We start from the raw sequence: 18,755 nt of genomic DNA on the forward strand, positions 1-18,755 counted from the left end.
GCATACATAATTAACAACGGCTGTGTTTATAAGGTGCTAGAAGGCCAAAGTTTGTACTGGGATGGTGGTATCTGAACATGGCTGCTGGGTCTGTTGCTGTCTTCCTTCCCTCTCCCTTCTGCTAGCTCAAGGCTTTAATATCTGTGAACGTTGTAATAAATGGATGAGGCATTAGGCACTGAGACAGCTTTGGGCAGAAACAGGGCATTGCCTGTGTGGTGCAGCGGCCACAGTGCTGACCTGCCCTGGCACTGGGGAAGGCTCTGCCGAGCACGGGCAGGCTCATTGCACTTGCACCAGCCACAGCTGTCTAAGGCCAGCTCTGGGTAGAAAAAAATGGAGTCCATCCCCTTCTCTTATCAGTCTCCTGAATCTGTAAGTGGCTGGTTTCTCTATGAGCAGTTCAAAATTACAACACAGCCTGATGAAGCTCAGAGGACCTCTGCCAGCTGTCAATTATTATGCTTTTTAGTGATGGCAAAAGCATTTAAATCCAGTGTAAACAATAGCAACAAAAACAAAATAAAGAGAGATTGTGGAGGGGAACAAGCTAATATCTAACTACAAAAAAGATTGAGAATGGGTATGTTTCATCTTTTTACTTCATGTGCTAATAAGGTAAGATACAGAAAAAAATGCAGTAAGCAGAAAGTGCTCATTAGCTGACTTTATGCAAGAAAGCATAAAGTGTTTATACTATGAATCAGGAGGACTGTGATGTAATGGAGCTTTAGTAGAAGATAACGTGTGATAAATTTTGAGAGCTTAGCAGAGCGCTGTGCCCTGCCTGTGTGTGGTGTCAGCCAGGCAGAGAGCACCACTCAGGCACAGTTCTGCAGCAGAAAGCAGAGGCAAGACTCCAGTCCAGCTCACAGACAAATCTGCACCAGGTTTGAAAAATCACTCGGACCTGCCAAAGTAAAACCTTAACAAGAGCAACTGCCTTTTGAATCAAAGTCTGTAGGTTTGCAGTAAACAGGCTGGTGAGGGGCAGAGGCAAAGATGGCTTGTAGGGCACTGGGTGCTTTGGGTGTTAGCTCAGTTTCCAAGATGCGGAGAAAGCCATGAGGATCAGCACCAGCCCTTTGGAGAACAGACAACTCGGCAGAGGATGTCCTATCAAGATGAATATGGCTCATTCAAGAATTAACTCTCTACTCATCTTCTACCTCAGTTTTTTGCTGCTCATCCATTTAAGAAGTAAGATTTGCACTTTTTCTTATTGTTCTGACATGTCCTCTGGGTAGATGACTAGATGTGCACTACTAGCAGGAAGCTTGTGTTGTCAGAAGGCTTTAAAAATTTGATGGAGATGTCAAAAAGATTTGGTCCATGAAACTAAGTTGTATGAACTCGTTGCATGATAGCTTTCCTGATCTTCGTGCTTAAACATTTTTTTTTAAATGAAGAATGCATGTTTAATACTTTGCTTCCTGTATTGAAAGTACAGCAATAAAGTGTTCTGTTAGAACTATACCTATACTTTAAAGTCTGCATTTTGATACTATTTATCCAGTAAATTTAAACCTATCTGATTAAGACCTAGACTGATGTATCCTTTGCTAAAATTGCTCATGTTATGTATTTTAGTAGCACCCTTTGCTTTATTATATAGGCATTTTTAATTACAACCTCTAGACAAATCAGTTATGAAGCAACTGTGATATATTAGGTGTTCTAAATGTCTCCATTATGAAGGAGTATAAAAGTCCAACTATTTTTATAGAGAAATATTCTCAGCAAACTTCCACATAAACATAAGTATGCAAAATATTCAAGTCACAATGGGTTTCCTTGGTAATTTTGTCAGATGTCTCAGAGTAAATTCAAGCCAAGGAGACTAAATGGCCTCAGCTGGTGAGGCTGATATATGTTTATGAAAAGCAGTAGCTCTTGAACATGTTTAAAATGAAGACAGGCAGGATTTGTGTCTGTCTGAGGAGCCTGTTTGATTTGTGTCTGTTGAATGTGAATCACAATAAGACAAAGCTTTGAGCAGCTGCCATTAAACAAGAAGACTTGGCATTAGCGTACAGTGTTGTGTAATCTGGGTCACCTTCTGTTGCTGCATCACTCAAATTGTTACTTGGACAGTTTACAGCCCAACATAAATTACAGACTGAAAAGCAAACAGATGCAGTTGGATCAACCAGCACTGAAGAGAAAACAAAACAAAACACACCAAAACAACAAACCCACAACAAAAACACCAAAACAAAAAAACACCCAGTAAGATACAGGAAAAAATACAGAATATCATAGAAGCATAGTTTTATCCTAGTAGTTTTCTTCCTTGCGGATGTACTGATGTGAATAAGGGAAGCCAAAATGTTCTTGCTAAATTAACTCCTGTTAGGACGTATCCTGAAAAGAAAAGATAATAGATATTCCACTTTCAAAAAGTAATTTTTTAAGTCTGTATACTGTAGGATTAATAATCAGAAAGTCTCGGAGACAGAGTCTGTTTTCTAATTAAAAGAAAGTAACAGGAATGGTGTTATTTGAGAAAATGTGATTTATACATGAGGCAGGCAAATTAGAACAAAATATAAAAGCTTTGGGAAAGGGAGTTAAAAGGTAAGTGCTTATAAAATTAAACAGGTCACATTAAAAACATCATACACAAAGCATTGCTAGAATGTAAACAAGAATAAAAGGCTGAAGAATCAGTTAAAAAAAAAAAAAAAAAGATAAACACAAGTTTTGACTTTGACCTTGGGTGAGCTCTGCTCAATGCAGGATGCCAATGAGGGAAAAGTAGTTGGGTGTCATTTTGTGGCTTTTCCTTAGCACAGTTGGCTGGGATGACATTTCAGATGTGGCATGAGTTTTCTCTGGGTAATGGCCATATGGCCAGTATCAGGCAAGAGGCTGTTCAGTCTGGGAAAACTCCTCAGGTGGATTTGTAGCTGTTGCAAACTGATGTGATGCAAATTGATGTACAGGGATGGAGCAGCTACAGCAGGAGCCAGAATCAGGCTCAGGACATACCTGTATCTATCAATGCAGTGTGTTTAATGATCTTGATTAGTATTTTGTCTCAAGAAAATGTGTACACCATTTGAAACTGTTAACAGTTTCTGTTAATAACAACATCAATATGAACAGATGAAACAGAAATAGAGCAGAAGAATTGACTGCAATTACTTTCTTAAAAATTAAAGCTGAGAAAGATCAATCAGAACAGAGGCAATTGCTAACATTTATAAAAGTTATATCAACCATTATATTTTAAAAATCAATTTACTGGACTTCTCCCACAGGGTCTTAATTAAAGGATTCTAATCTTAGGTCCTGCTTAAAGTCTTCCTTATAATTATTTATCCCAAACAACTTTGGAAATGAACAGTATTTATAATAGAAGCCAAGGCTTCCTAAAATCATATATGCATGTTACTTTTTTTTCAGCGTACCCATTTTCTTAAGGGGAATAGAGGTATGCATACATTGTGAAGTATCCCATACAGACAGCAGCTCTTTCAGTAAGTTGCGATGAAACCAAAGCATAAGTTGCAATGAAATTAAAGCATTTTTCAGGAATGTTGCTACCTGAAAACAAAATATTCTAATATAGCATAAAATGAATATGTTGAACTGAAAAACAAGACAAAGTTGTTCAATATTATTAAAATAATTATGTGCCCTCTTATTTGTAAAGTAGCTCTTGTGTATTTTGGAATATCTTATGAGGTACTCTAATTCCTGTACAGCACTAAGATAATAGATGGTAAACTTTTATTAAAGTTTTCTGGGTGCACCTAAGTCTCTAAAGCTGAAGAGTAAGGTATTAAAGAAAGTAGCCCTGTCACTTGTGGTTCCTTTTAAATCCCCAGGATAAGTAAAAATTATATTTTACACATATTATCACTAGTGACAACGCTTAACATCGAACTGTACAGCGACAGAGACTTCAACCTGTAAATCACAGGCTTCCTGTAAACAATACCTATTTTTAAAAATCATTTCAATTGTATAAAATGCTTTTGGAAAGACCATTTATAATTAACTTAATCTGCTGGAGCCTCAACTGATAAGTGATGCTGTCAGGTGCAACACCTGTACAAATATGATTATGGGTGCTCAGAAATACATGTACTAGATAAAAAAAAGAATATGTGTAGTTTAATCCTGCAAAGTTACATTTCCAAAAAGATTGTGGACTTAGTGTTCTTGGCACAAAAAAATAAGGAGCCTGTTGGAGAGCCCTTGATGCCTGCTTGTTTGTCCACTGGCCTGCCTTGGGGCTAGAGCATCCATTAGGTTGTTCTGCTGTTTGCTGCTGTCACATCCCTGAGGTGAAGGGATGAAATCTGTGCACCCACCAAGGGGCAGGATTGTTCTGCTGGCAGGTGATGTTTATCTCATTCACATTCTGTCTTCTTGACATCGCCAAAGGGATCACCACCATAGCTATGCTGCAACACAGCAAGCCTATGGAAAGGTCTGGGCAAATCCATGTATCATGTGTCTCTTGGGGCTGCACAAACATATTCCACAGGCTGTTGCCTTCTCACATGGGCTTACAGGTGGAGCTATGGATCACAGTTAAAAAGAAAACTGTACCTTCTTTTCTTAATTATCCTGTGCCTTTTTCTGCATTGGAAATTTCTGTTTTTCTGACACTGGTAAACTTTATTTGGGCAAAATTAAATCAGATAAAATATATTATTTATGTTTACGTTGCCAGTCATTACTTTACATACCAAAGAGTTTCTCCAGCCCATAAGTGCTGAAGTCTTATATATAGGTCAGAGTATATATATATGGTAGTATATATATTTTTAACAATTCCCTAGGTGTTTTGTTTTGTTTTTTACAACCTCCAAAACATAAAGATGTCAGACTACACAGAACCAATTATTTTTGCCTGCGAATTCTCTATAAACAGAGGGAAATTGAGGCTTTGTCTAAAATTGCAATCGTATGTGTTTGTGAAGCAGTCTTCCCCATTCCATTTATGTGTAGACAGTGGTACAGTTCTGCAAATTCCTTTATGCCTTGTGCCCATGGTTATGAGTATTGTATGCAAGCCCTCAATACAAGTTGGGTTTTTATTATGCTTTGTGAACATGTGTACACAAATTACATCAAATGAACTACTTACAGCAAATTAATCTGGTGGGCATCCAGAAATGGTCAGCTCTGTATGAGGAGGGACCATGAATCATTATGTACAGTAGCAGATAGGAAGCATGTCCCAAATCCAGAGCAACATTGATAACTAAGTGCTGCCATATTATTGTCTAACAGAATTTGCCAGCATATAACTCTGGGCAGAGAGTTGCTTAAGAAACAGAAGAACAATAATTATTTTTTTTTTTTCTTTGAAAAAAGCAAGATTTATAGTTGTATATCCATCACTAATGCAGAATTATTTTATTTTCCTTTTGGCAAAAATTCTGTAAAAAAAAAATTCATAAGTATTTTTCTCCATTTTAATGACTTAATGACCTTTCAGAAGAGTGTTAAAAATGTAGTATTTGCTTCATAAGTTTCCCCAAATGTTCATAAATTAAGAATGGAATTTAATTTGGGATTCCTCTTAATGTAAGCAAAATATCTGAGCTTTACTTGCACCCCTCTTCTACCCCTCTGACTATTGTTGGAACTATTCCATTTTTGCCCATGAACAAGACCTTTTAATTTCCTGCAACTATTCCCATTACTGACACAGCTTCTAATTACTGCTTAATTATTGTGTTAGGAATAAAGCTCTGCTTATAATGGGATTTGTGGTTTTGCTGATACTGCTCATCCCTCATGCATACTCAGATGATGGAAGTAGCTTTCCAAAGTGTTGTTTGGATGCACATGTGATGAGTTCATAGCAGATTTGGTACTTCAGCAGATCCTCGCTAGCCCATTGCAGAGCACAGGGCCTGTCAGAGCTGCAATCAAGCTGCAGCTTTCCCTCTGTCTTACTTGTCATACGTTGTACCTACATCATATGAAAAATGAAATCTCTTTCAGATGTTTGCTATCACCTTAAGTGAGTTTAAAGCAACAGCTTCTTGACTCAGTCGTAAGGGTGTTATGGTGTTTGGGTGTGGTGGTTTGGTTTTTTCTGTTTGTTCTTTTCATTTATATATCTTATTATGGATAACATCTCCATCACTGGAATAAATAAAATCCTAAGAATGTAAAGTAGTAACCTTCTAATTTTTAAACAAGAAAGTAAATTCTGCAAGATGGATCCATTTGTATTAAAGTGAAATTTAAAACATCCAAACCACACCTGTATTTGAGCCTTTCAATACAAATTCTTAAAAGGCATCCTTAAGGTGCTACACCTACCATTCCAATGGCAGAGCAAGACTACCAGGTTACAGACAACCTCTCTGCTGTGTGCTTTGTAAAATGGGAACTGTCAACACTGAGAACCTCTGGAGGTTTAACATTTCCTTATGTCCTGTATTCATCATCTGGAAATTACAATGCAAGGTATCAGCATCTTTGAAACTTTACCCCTCAAATGACATTAATTTTCGCAATGCAGAATGAAACACTGAATGATGTGTTCACAGTCAAGAAGTACTTGGAATACAAGGACACTGATCAATGTTTATAAGTGGGTGTTGTTTTTGACTAATAGCCTATTAGGAAAGAGTCTGATGGGAAAAAAAGGAGATTGGGCAAAAGGGTGGTTATCACTCATTCTCAGCTCACTGCACAGACCTCACATGGACTTGAAACACTGATATGTTGTGCAGCGTCAGTGATAATGGACTGGAGAAACTGAGGCTGGAATGTTGTAGCACATCACACAAGTATAGATCATAAACCTGATGTTTTTACATATGTAACCCTTTCAAAGGTATCTCCATCCAAAGTTTACAACTGTATCTACTTATCCACAGCATTTTTTTCGCCTTGTGCTAATTTTGATGGACCTAGAACATCTAGGGAGCCCTGTCCCAGTGCAATATCCTGCACCTTTTCCTCTCTGCAGGAGGAAATTAAGGAAAAAAATAGCACTGTTTAGAGAATGGTCAAATCTTGATGGCAAATTAAATATGTTCCTATTGAAAAGCTATATGAAGAACCAAGTATTTTGCTGTTATGTGTTGACAGGAATATGAAATGCAAGGCACAGCAGAGTAATCAATCCACAATTCAGTACTGGCTATATCCACTTTGCTGCTGTGAGAGAGGGAGGCAATTAGAAAAATGCTGAACAGGGACAGCAAAAACAAGGCATTTAGAAAGATGTGCCCTATGAGAAAGGGTCAGGGGAAGAGAAGCCTGAGGAAAGACATGATTACAGCCTTACATACACTAAAGAGAATGGCAATCAAGGAAGATGATGAGATCGGTTGCTCCTCACAACCTTTGAAAGGGCAGGCTCTGCAAAGTAATAGATTCCACATGCAGCAGGGAAGATTTAGGTGAACTTTCCCCCTTGAAGGATGATTATATCTCTATATCAGAACCCTTTAGTAAACAGGTTAGATAAATATCTGCCAGAGGTTGTCTAGACTGCTGTTTCACAGTTGGCGCTACACAGATGAAGGGCAGTCAGCACCACCTTGGGGGTGATCTGTGAAGATCTCAGGTGATGGAGCCCCAGAGATGCACAGGTCCCTCTGACCCCGAGGGCTGTGGTGATTCTGAGGCTCCGGGGCTGGGCGAGCGGGTGGCTCCCTTCCCTCCTGCACCACAGCCGGGGATTATCTGCTGTTCAGAACAAACACAGCACTGAACCCAGCCCTGTTTGTTGCATTAACCACAAAATCCTTCACTAAATTTCAGTTAGAAAACAATTTACTCTCATTCTTTGAGACATCAAGTACCTACTCTTAATTTTTTGGTACCCTAAGCTTTAAATAAGCATTTTGGCTGTTGAAGGCACTCATTACAACGAGGACAGATAGTCTCCCACGTTAGAAATTATGTAGTTTGATTTTCAGATTTTGGAGTCAAATCACTTATATTTTTTTACTTGCAATTTGAGTATGCTTGATAAATGGGTAGTACAATGCCAGAAAATATATTTAATAAATGGATTATTAATAATATAATCATCATGGTCAAAAAACCTGAAAGGAATTAAAAACATGGATTGTCTGCTGAATCTAAATTTTAAAGCTGGTTTCTCACTCCATATAAAAAGGCAATGGAAGAGTGGAACCTACTGCACCAAAACGAATATCAGGAAATTCCTAGGGAACTCTTTTAAGTGGCCTTTCTGGACATGCTATAACAAAAAAAAGTACATATATATCCTGCCAACTACCACTCAGAAAAAGATACACATTAGTCCATTTTCCTTAACTCCTGACATGCAGCACATTTCCCCTAATAAATAAGTTACAGAAATAGCAGTCTAAGTGCCTTTGATTCTGCCTACAGGGCTTTGCAGCCAAAGACCTCTCCAGGGTACTTCTATTTTTTTTCTTTTTTTATTTTATAATTCACATCTCAGCATTAAGAAAATCATTTAGACAATGCCTTGCCTCAGTCTCTAGGCAACCTTGATTATTCCCTTTCCTCTTTGTGGTGGCCCGAAAAGGAAAAAAGGTGCTGATATTTACATTTTCTAAGCCTATAAACCTAATTGACTCATCTAGAGTCACAGACAGCAGGCAGCAAGTAGATAAATGAGGCATATTATTTTCTAGGTTGATATTACAGATTATTTGTTGGTGTCAGAGACTGACATGTTTCATCAGTTCTTTTCTGTTTTCTCAGGCATTTATGGTGCCATGACATGAAAACCCTCTCACACCAACAAATAGTAAAAAGAACACCAACCCAACCCAGATAAACCTTTTTCCAATGAGATTCTTACGTTAACTATATATTGATTATATTTCATTCACCCATAAAATGGGTCAACAGAAAATTGCTTCTGTCTTTTGACAAACACTCCAATTGACAGGGCTTCTCTGCGGTAGCCTGACACGCGGTGACACACACCACGCAGCTGCCACAGGAGCTCTAAAGGGCTCCTCTGGGCTGAGCAAAACACACTCCTCCCTGGGCATCAACAAAGCAAGGCTGCGCTTGCTGCTGCAACTTCACGGTTAGGGCAGCTTCTGCCTGCCTGAAATCTACTCAGCAGGGACAGAAATCAAAATATTTCTAGGGCTAACTACTTCTATGGGTAGAAAAGGGGCATGGGCTGCTAATCAGTTGCATACAGTGTCCCTGCTCCGGCAGTTGAGGATCAGAGGCAGTGCCCAGGCAGGACACTTGCCTGGTGCATCCTTCTGTGCTGGGAGGTGCTGGGCTTGAATAATTGTGGCCTGGGTGGATGCTCTGGGGAGAAGCTCCTTGCTTCTTTTCACTGCTCTTCCTTGCCTGCCCAAGGCTGAACATACTGGAATCCTATTCCCTTAACCTTTCCTTGAATAATGAGACAGACAAAGCATCTTTGATTGCATTAGTCAGGGAGTCTACAGGCAGGATGCATTCCTTCAAAGTGCCCTCAGTCTCAGTGACTGAGATCAAAATTGTGGATGAACAAACCTGCACAGCCCAACCTAAGGACTCAGCCAAGGACACAATGGCCTGACCTTTCCTTTGCTGACAGTTTCTGAGAGGTACCGTTATGTTCCTGTACTGTGGGACTACCGAAGGCTGGCTGCCCTCTGAAGCAGTTAAGCCCAGGGCTGCTGTAATTCCCATTCAGCCTGGGGACTACAGGAGTAGCTGAAGGGCAGCATACAAGAAATTGGTCACACTCTTCCCTTGACAGTTCCTGTTCTCCCTCATTGGGGTCTCTAACAGGGATAGTACAGGGCACTTCATTTGTTCTTTGTTCAGCAAGGAGAGCCCTAGCTCTGAATTTGACTGTGACACATTTCTTCTTTTCTTTGAATACGAGCTAGAGGACTTTGTGCAATTTGACAGGAGGCCAAAGCAAGGACTTAGAGAGATAGACAGTCATCAGTCTGCAAGGATCCAAACAGCCACAATTTAAGTAACCCATACTGACAGATTACTCAAAACAGGGAATCCAAAACTCTCACTGTAATAATCTATCCTTGAAAAGACATCTGGATACAGCAGTACCTTCAGGTGTGTTTTGCTGGGCTTTGTGGCAATTTGTAGGTACTTAAAAAGCAGCTGTGGCACTGCCCCCGCTATCGCTAAGCATCCATGAATCTGAATGTAGTCAAGTGTCCACACAGCTGAAAATAGAGATCAGGCTCTGTTATCAGCAAAAAGTCTGCAGTATAACTCACCAACATCCTAACAGCTGAAAACGGAGCCCCTGGGAGAATGTCTGATCTCATATACATCACTTTGCTGCTGCCTGTAAATCAGCTACCTCTGGTGCAGAGATGGTGTGGTTACGTTAGCGCCATGCTGAATCCAAGCTCACGCTGAGAGGCAGAGCATGTTATGTTGGGCACTGAGTTGTGCTAATGCAGCTAAATGGCACCTGGATCTGAGCTGTCTCAGAGCATGCAAAAAGTTGCGTCTACCTATACCCCTACCTATACCTTGGAATTCATACATGGACCTTTCCCAGGTGTGTCTCTCAAATGCAAGCAGGCAATGCTAAATATATCACATCAATCTGCTTGTGATCCTGTTTGGTTGGGTAGAAGAGTAACTGGAGCTGAGAATTACATATACAATTATGGAAATGTTTATTGTGGGCCACATGAAATGCCATTCAATTGCAATGGCCAAGATATAAAGCCTATATGCCACATGATATGTAGTTCATCTTTGGGTCTGCTGACTCCAAGACCTGAAAGAAGGGCCAAACTACTGCTGAGGTCTGATACAACATAAAGAAGTTCTGACTGTACCTGCTTTTCTTCCCAAGAAGCCTCTTACATTCCTTTGATAGCCTCAAGGATAAAGTACAGAGATAGAAGTTACCAGTCTTATAAGATAAGCAAACAGAAGCTGCATAACAAAAGCAACACACAATGACAATCAGAGAAGCCAGAGGATGACACTGATAAATCGAAGATTACATCAGAGCTATTAAATGGGAGGAAGATGTATAGAGCCCTTGTAGGCTCTTTCTGTCCCCGTTCAATCTAAAAAGTAGGAGTTAAAAGAATGTTGAAAGTAAAGATTCACTTTGATTCCTACCTTAAAGCATAAGAAAAAATGAAAAATGTGTTTGTGGGAGTGATAATCCAAGTCTCTTTGATCACCATCTGTATACATATTTGGAGCAGTATATATCATGACAACAGAATGCAAATAGGTGCTGCTACAATGCAGCTGCAAAAAGAAGATACCTGGCCAACATTTTGTAGGACCAATTCAAACTTCCTAGCTGAACCCATCCCTTCTCTCACACTAAACACAGCTGACATTTGTAATTCTTTATTCACTACTAATGGTACTGAACATTTTGCAAGCCTCAGTCCATGTAAAAATGTCCTCTGCTTGATATAACAAGAGCTATCCATTCTGTTCTCTCTTGAGTACATCTTAAATGTCTGATTCAATTTAGTCTAACGTCTACCCATTTTGGAGCTCAAGGAAAAGTGTAAGCGTAAGGTGACTAAAGCCAATTGCTGTTTTCACATTCAAAAGAAGTCTGGATTTCCTGAAGAGCAGGCAGACAACCCAGAACTTCCCCAACTGTCCGTGGAAGTAAAGTGACAAAACTGAATGGTGTTTGGAGCAAAACCTCCATGGGATTAAACAGAAGGAGGAGGTATTTGCACTGAACACCTCTGAAGAATCTGGATAAAAATCTTTCCAGTGAACAGGTTGACTTCATGATCTTACAAGTGATAGAAAGAAGGAAGAAGATGCAGTTCTGCACACACAGTAGAACAAAATCAGACCTACTTCTACGACATCACTTTTACTACAGCCTAAAAGCCACAGATATCTTTCAGATGCTGCACTTGGGAAAATGCCTGCCAGTTCATAGATTCATATGAGCACTTTCTGTTTCCTCAGATCTCTGTAAATTCTCACTGCACAATGACCAGGGAAAATAGTTTACAGTGGACCTGCTACATCCCCACCCAGCCTTCATCCCTGAGCTGACAATGGTCTTGCTGCAGTAAGACAGGCTTACGTTGTAGGTATTTCTGATATTCCACTAGTAGCATTCAGCAGAGTTGATTTCAGTTTTATTTATTCCAGTTTAACTTTGTAAATCCACTGGTTTCACTGAAGATGTTGCTGTGCTATGTCCAGTCAGGACCAGCATGGCTTTGTAGCCAGGAAATTTATGGTTGTAATCAAGAGTAGTTTCTTTTCAAGTAGATGGATAATGATGCCTTTTGATATACTTGAGATGCATCAGAAGTAGGACTACATTCTTTAATTTTAATTAAAGAATTTGATTGGCTGGCAACAACAACTTCTGCTCATTATATCCCAGCTCATAAATTGAACTGTTAGGGCACTGCATTATTCATTGCCATTAAAAGCAAATAGAGACTTATTACACAAAACCCCCTGTAAAGTGTAACAGATAAACAGTGATCAGAAATGTGTTTGTATCCTGAACTGCTTCATTTCTTCTTTTGGCTAGTATAGAAACATGTTGTTCTAGAGGAAACACACATGATGACTTGACAACACTACTTAGTTGTGCTTCAGTTTGAGATGTGCTGTGTCAACCTTTCTACAGACAGGGGAACCCTTTCCTTACTTCTGTTAACATAACTGCAAACATCCAGACAGCTGAGACACTGGTTTTCATGACATCTTTTAACCCTGCCCATCTTTTATGTTGTGGCTCTGAAACAGCCTGAAGAATTCTGGGTCTTCATGGGTGACTGCTTCTTTTCTACAGTCACTGATGAGCACCAACACTTCCATTAACCACAGGCATGTGGTTAGGCATGCTTACGGTAAGCCTAGCTTCCCAAAAAGAATGGATTTTTGTGAAATTATTGTGGAAGGTTCTGAGAAGTGGACATAACACAGGTAATGGATGCTGAGCCTTCTGCTCTAGTTGATGCAGTTTTGAGCAAGTGGGTTGGACTAGGTGATCTCTAGGAGTCCCTTCCAGCCCCGCCTGTTCCACAATTCTGTTGTGTTCAGTTTAGCTGAGCCCATTACTATAGTGCCAGTACAACAGTCATTTCACGGAGTATATCAGAAGTGCTGTTCAACCAATTGTGGAACATTTATTACCATTCAGCAATAAAAAGTACAATTAGAGTTTGTGGGAAGCTGGTTAGTGATAGAGAAAAATCGTGAAGTGGAAAGTATGGGGAAAAAGACTGCAAAGTATATTTCAGATTCCATTTGGGGAAAAAAAAAAAAAAAAAAGACAGAAAAATCCGTTACTAGCTTCATAAAACAAAAATCTAAAGTCTCCACTGTGTTATCACCGCAGCGCACACTTGGTGACTTTCTCTTCAGGACTCCCTGCAGAGCAGTAGGAATGTGAACATGCTCCTGAGTAAGACCCCATGCTCAGAAACGTATCCTGACATCAAACCTGAAAACAGTTTTAACACAGGGGAAACTCCTGCATTCAGAACAGAGCTTGAATGGTATAAATTCAGCTGACACAAGAACATCTGCAAAACCTGCCTTTAAAAAAATTCCACTGTTTTTAAGACCTTGACCTCGATTAGAGGTCCAGTGATTCAGCCTTTCATACTGCAGTCAAGCCCTATTCCAGCTATTACATGCCTCATTTCTGTTAATCTTCTCTAATTAGTTCTGCTTTCCAAGTGAAGTCTTGGAATCTAACATTTTTCTGTGCTAATAGTGAGGGCTTTGCTTTCATGTTCAAGGTCACTCCAGCATTTCACCTCGTAAAACTCATTTGTCCTCCCAGCACTTCCACTTGTACATTAAGTTTAAGTTTAGACTCTCTCAAAGACTTTTGCTGGCTTTAAAGGTATGGTTAAAAGTGTGAACATGCCACAAGTCAGCAGAGTCAAGTGAGTGTGGAGGAACAGCCTTCTTTTGGATTCATTCTTTTCCTTGAAAATGTGCAGAGAAATTTTTTTGCCATAACAATACTTTCAACCTTTTCCTCATAAGATGTGTTGCATGTTTTACAAAACATAAGCAGATTTGACTTCATAGTGTGCAAAGTGTGCAAGTAGGCAGCATCTCAATTTTACAGGTGAGAATGCTGAGCTGGAAAAGGGTGAGGTAAATACCTTGCTTGCAGTGCGAGAGCCATGGAAAACCCCATTCAAACCACTAAATTTCGATCTTATGTTTCTCACTTCATATGTTATACAAACACATAAAGATAGATAGATATATACATACATATATATATATAGGGAGGAGGGGATACACACAATTTTCCAGATTTTTGGTGAGCCTGAGCTATCCACAATATGGCAAGTTTTGTGGTGTTTTTGTTTGTTTGTTTTGTTTTGTTTTTAGATAAAACAATTATTTATTCATTCTTACAATAAATGTAGACAACCATTGTATCTGTGATTTTCATTGTTAACTGTAAGGATTTTCTTTCTATAACACTACTTTTGATTACTTTTAGCCTTCTTTATGAAGCAATCAATACACTCTTTGTAGTCCCTAACTTACTATCCTATGGACTTCCCTTTGCAAGGGTTGGCAGGATTGAGTGAATATAGAGGCTCCTGATGGCTGAGGTGTGAACTGTAATGGGAGGAGGCATCTGAGCCCCAGGCAAGAAACACACTCTTCTCCAGCTCTTCTCCAATTCAAAATGGCAGGCTATTTTCAGGTTAACAAAACTTGGCTGGGCAAGGGGGAAAAGTCAGCCTTCAGCAATGTGTAACTTAGGCTACAGCCAGTTTGAACAGCTTACTTAGAGCATTGCTGCAGCAGCTCTGGATAAAATTTGCAGTTCATCTTAAAAAAAGTCAATCAAATTTGATGCTTTAGGATTTAACGCTCTCATGAATTGCAAATAGATGTAATACAAGAATAGGATAATGATACAATAGCAAGCATTTGTATGGTTCTTTTAAGTTATTTCATAGACAACAAGTAAGAAAACCTGTTAACTATTCAACCTACTTGCTTAAAATAAGTGATAACAAATATGTAAATGCAGTATTTAAAAAAATACTTAGCATTTTCACTTTCAAAAAGTTCACTCCTAGTTATTCTGTCTGAAAATACTACCTATGAGGTATTTTGAGGAGTTTATGATATATCCTTTTCAGTGGGATTTATAAGGTCATTTAGGAGTCACTAACATTGGAGGTTTTATTTTTCAATAATTGCAATGATATTGACTAATGTCCATCTAAACTCTCTAATTTGTGGTTATCCTGATGTTCAGAAACAGCAAGAAAACACTTAATTCTCACTACCTCTAAGACTGAGGAGGAAAGCACAGTACACATGTACAAAGAGCAAATTCAGACTCACTGCAAGACAAGTGCTTAATATTAAATCCTGGAAACTGCTCTGAAGCTTTGATGCTAGAGTATAGCCCCATACGAGCTGTACATCTGTCCCTCATTCATCCTTCTGAGGTCTCCTTTTCAAGGATGTTCCAGAAAAAAAAAAAAAATGGTACAGTGCAGGGCTGTGTATGGGAGCAGAACACTCAGCACCTTGCAGTGCTGAGCTCTAAATGCAATTAGATCACGCTCTAGACTGTTGCTGCAATCACAGTGTGCTGTAAACAGAGGATGTGGCTCATGGCACCCAAGAAAGCATCTTAGAATTGTATTAAAACAGAAAACATTCCACTTTCCTGTAGGTGGGCAATGGAATATCTTTTCATGCTCAGCTATACTGCTTCAAAATAGAAAAAAACCCCAAACTTTTGAATCCCTGTTCTTCAACTTTCTCAGAAGTGTGGTTGTTACAAAATAATCTGTCAGAAGCTTAAATCAGAATAGTGCCTTACTGATAGGTTATTAGGGACTGGAATATGGTCTAGAAGATAATGTGGGACAAGACTGTGGGAAAGGCATCCTTGCAAATTACTTTTTAAAATCGTCTTTTATAATAGCTCTAAGTTGTCACCCAGCCATGTTCAGAGTGCAGTAACTTAAATATCTCCACTTCATTCTCTCCCTCTTGCACAGTGCAGGGTGACAATGGTTTTATCAGTGAAGTGTTTTCTGTAAGGAGCACTCTGAGTACTGACAGCCCTTTTCTCTGTCCCTCCTTCACACTATCACCCCTCTATATTTGCCTTGACACCATCTTCACATTGTCTTGACATTGTTCTGACAGTTAAGAAAACTCAATCACTGTAGCAAACAGCCATGACAACGTGGAGAAGAAAAAGGAAAAGCGTTATGAAAATTGCTTAAGGAACTGTGAAAAATTACAGACTAGTGAAAAACAGATCTTGCTTTTTGAAAATCATATTCACAGAGAGTTTTTAATAAAAACTGCTTTATATAAACTTCAGCTGAGGCTGGCAAAAGCCATCTCAAAGCCATCAGTTGACAGTTATAGATTCTGGACCTGAAATTCAGATGTTTTAAAGTGACAAGCCCTTTTATTGCTGTGAGTTCAGGTCCTTTACGAGAGCTAATTCAGCTCACCTCCTGGGGAGCAGGGCATACTGGATCCCTGTGAAATGCTGACTCCAGGAACACTCCAACTACACTTTCTCCTAAGCATGCTGTTCAAACTGGGATCCCTCTTGGGGGCAGACAGGAAAAAAGGTGGCAGAGGAGAAATAGTATCAGTACAGGTTAGCTGACACATTACTTCTCTTTGCTAATAATAAAACAGAACTTAGTTTTCTTGGTTCATGACAAAAGAGAATAGCCTAGAAAGAGAGCATCATCCCCTAGCAATCAGTCTAACAAATGCTGATTATTGTGGTAAGTGGAGTAAGTTTAGTAATAGTTAAGTGTTCCTCTAGCTGGGGTAAATTTCCAAGCAACTTCTTAACTGTTTTGAGATAGTAGAGACACAATGAAGTGCTTAAAGACCATGCATGTACTTGACAAGTTAAGCTTTGTAATGTGACTATTTGATAAAACTACTACTGATTTGAGTAGGAATACTGGTCATCAGGAACCATGTGGATTTGTGGGGTTTTTTTGTTTGGTTTTTGTTTGTTTGTTTTTCCAGAAAAGAAGTACATATATGCAGGTTGGGTACTAATCCAAATTCTTGGTACTTACAAGAATACATTGCTAAAACAAAAACCACTTTAAAAACTACTTTACATTATGTTTGCATGCATACAATCCACATCTTACCTGAAGAGCGTAACGAAAATGCATTCATTGCAAAGCAGAAGGGAACTCATCAGCAGGGCAGACTGTGTTGCTGTGTAGGTGATGTGTAGCTTTCCATGCAGATGCAAGAAGCGCTAGTTCTCCAGAAGGAGCATGGTTCTCCCTCTCTTGCTCCATTACTGCAGCTGGCTTTCATCTCCCTAAGTAAATTAGGGAGGGAAGACAGTCTGAAGCTTGTTCCAGCTGCTGCAGAGCCCCAGGCCTTTCTCAGAGACACCAGAGCCAAGCACTTAATCATCCCTCATAGAGCACAGGCTCTTCACCAGCATCCCCCAAACTGTAGGGCAAGCCTAGCAACAGACACCCAAATGGCACAGACTGTGGCTCCAGATCTATAAAATGCTTAGTCATGCCCCGTCCACCCTTATTAGCTCCCTAAGGAGCCAAGGAGGAGCAAGGGGCTGGAGGTGCTAATTTGTCATCTGCTGATAGACCTGCACAGGGCTCTGCAGATCCACCCCACCAGGAATATGACTCACATTGCTGGGGAACTAAACTTTCTGCTTTCTCAGATGTAATCCATGAATGTACTGCATGGAAAATACAGTAATTCCTGCATGTATTTCTGTCATGTATATTTAAGATTGAAGGGTAAAGAAAATATTAGTAAAAGCTGATTGCAACATCAGAACTTACAGAAATAATCCTCTCTCCATCAACGAATGCAATTTGTTGATGACAAGAACGAATCAACATATCTAATAATGAACACATAATGCTATGAGTAAACTGAGCATGCCCATACATGAACTGATGCTCATTTAGTTAATTTTGTGGCTAACTTCATAAGTTCAATAGTTATGACTAAAGCACAGGTAAGACAAAAACAGAACAGAGGCAAAATTAGCCTAAAGAACTATTAGCAGAAACAATATGCTTTCAGTTACCCAGAGAGAAAATTAAGCTTTAAATACATGTGCCTGAAATTGCTTGATGAAGCATGGCCTGGATCCAGTTAAGAAAAATGGCACAAAGGAGAGAGCTCCACATAAATGCAACCACTTTTGAACTATAGACTATAATCCATAGCCTAAATGCTATGATAGATGATCATACTGCAACGGCCCTGACAAGCTGAATGACAAACATTTTGGCACTTCTTTCCTACACTGTTATGTTTACAAGCTCCCTTGATTATTAATGGATAATATTTGTTACCGTAGGCTACCATGGTCAAATCAATACCAAAACATCTTGAAAAGACACCACAGCCGAACCTCTAATTAAGTAAAATATTTTGTTCCTTTTAATTGAGACACTGTTTGAGGAGTACAGTAACGGCACCTTGTTCTGTTCAAGGCTATCTATAATTAATAACCCCAACGATCAAAGGAAATGCGATGCTAAGAGAAAACAGCTTTTGAGAATCCCCAGGTATTAAGTACTGAGAATTACTTCCCAATCTGTTCTGCAGTCTCTCAGCACAGTATGTTTTATGATGCCCTTTGGGATCATAAAGCAAGCCCTGTCATAGAGTGCTTTGCAAAAAATGCCCCCAGCAAGATAGTCGCTAGATATTTATCATGTATTTGTTATTGTCATCAAATCTTACTTAATTTTTCCCTGGTCAGACCTATATTATTACACAGATTTCATTTATTTATATAGCATAATTTGATAAAAAGCAGGGTCTGAATG

General features: G+C 39.3%; 1 protein-coding gene across 1 annotated transcript in view; it reads left to right on the forward strand.

Annotated features, from left to right (window-relative positions):
* Nucleotides 1–1,124: 1,124 nt before the first annotated feature.
* CRB1 (crumbs cell polarity complex component 1) overlaps nucleotides 1,125–18,755 on the forward strand; it is a gene marked incomplete at both ends in the record, with an annotated part of 102,495 nt that continues 84,864 nt past the window's right edge. Inside the window, one exon of the mRNA XM_082052741.1 lies at nucleotides 1,125–1,200. Coding sequence (XP_081908867.1) covers nucleotides 1,125–1,200 — 76 coding nt within the window. The remainder of the gene's footprint in view (nucleotides 1,201–18,755) is intronic.

The sequence above is a fragment of the Streptopelia decaocto genome, assembly GCF_964273445.1.
Source record: "Streptopelia decaocto genome assembly, chromosome: 5".
NCBI lineage: Eukaryota > Metazoa > Chordata > Aves > Columbiformes > Columbidae > Streptopelia > Streptopelia decaocto.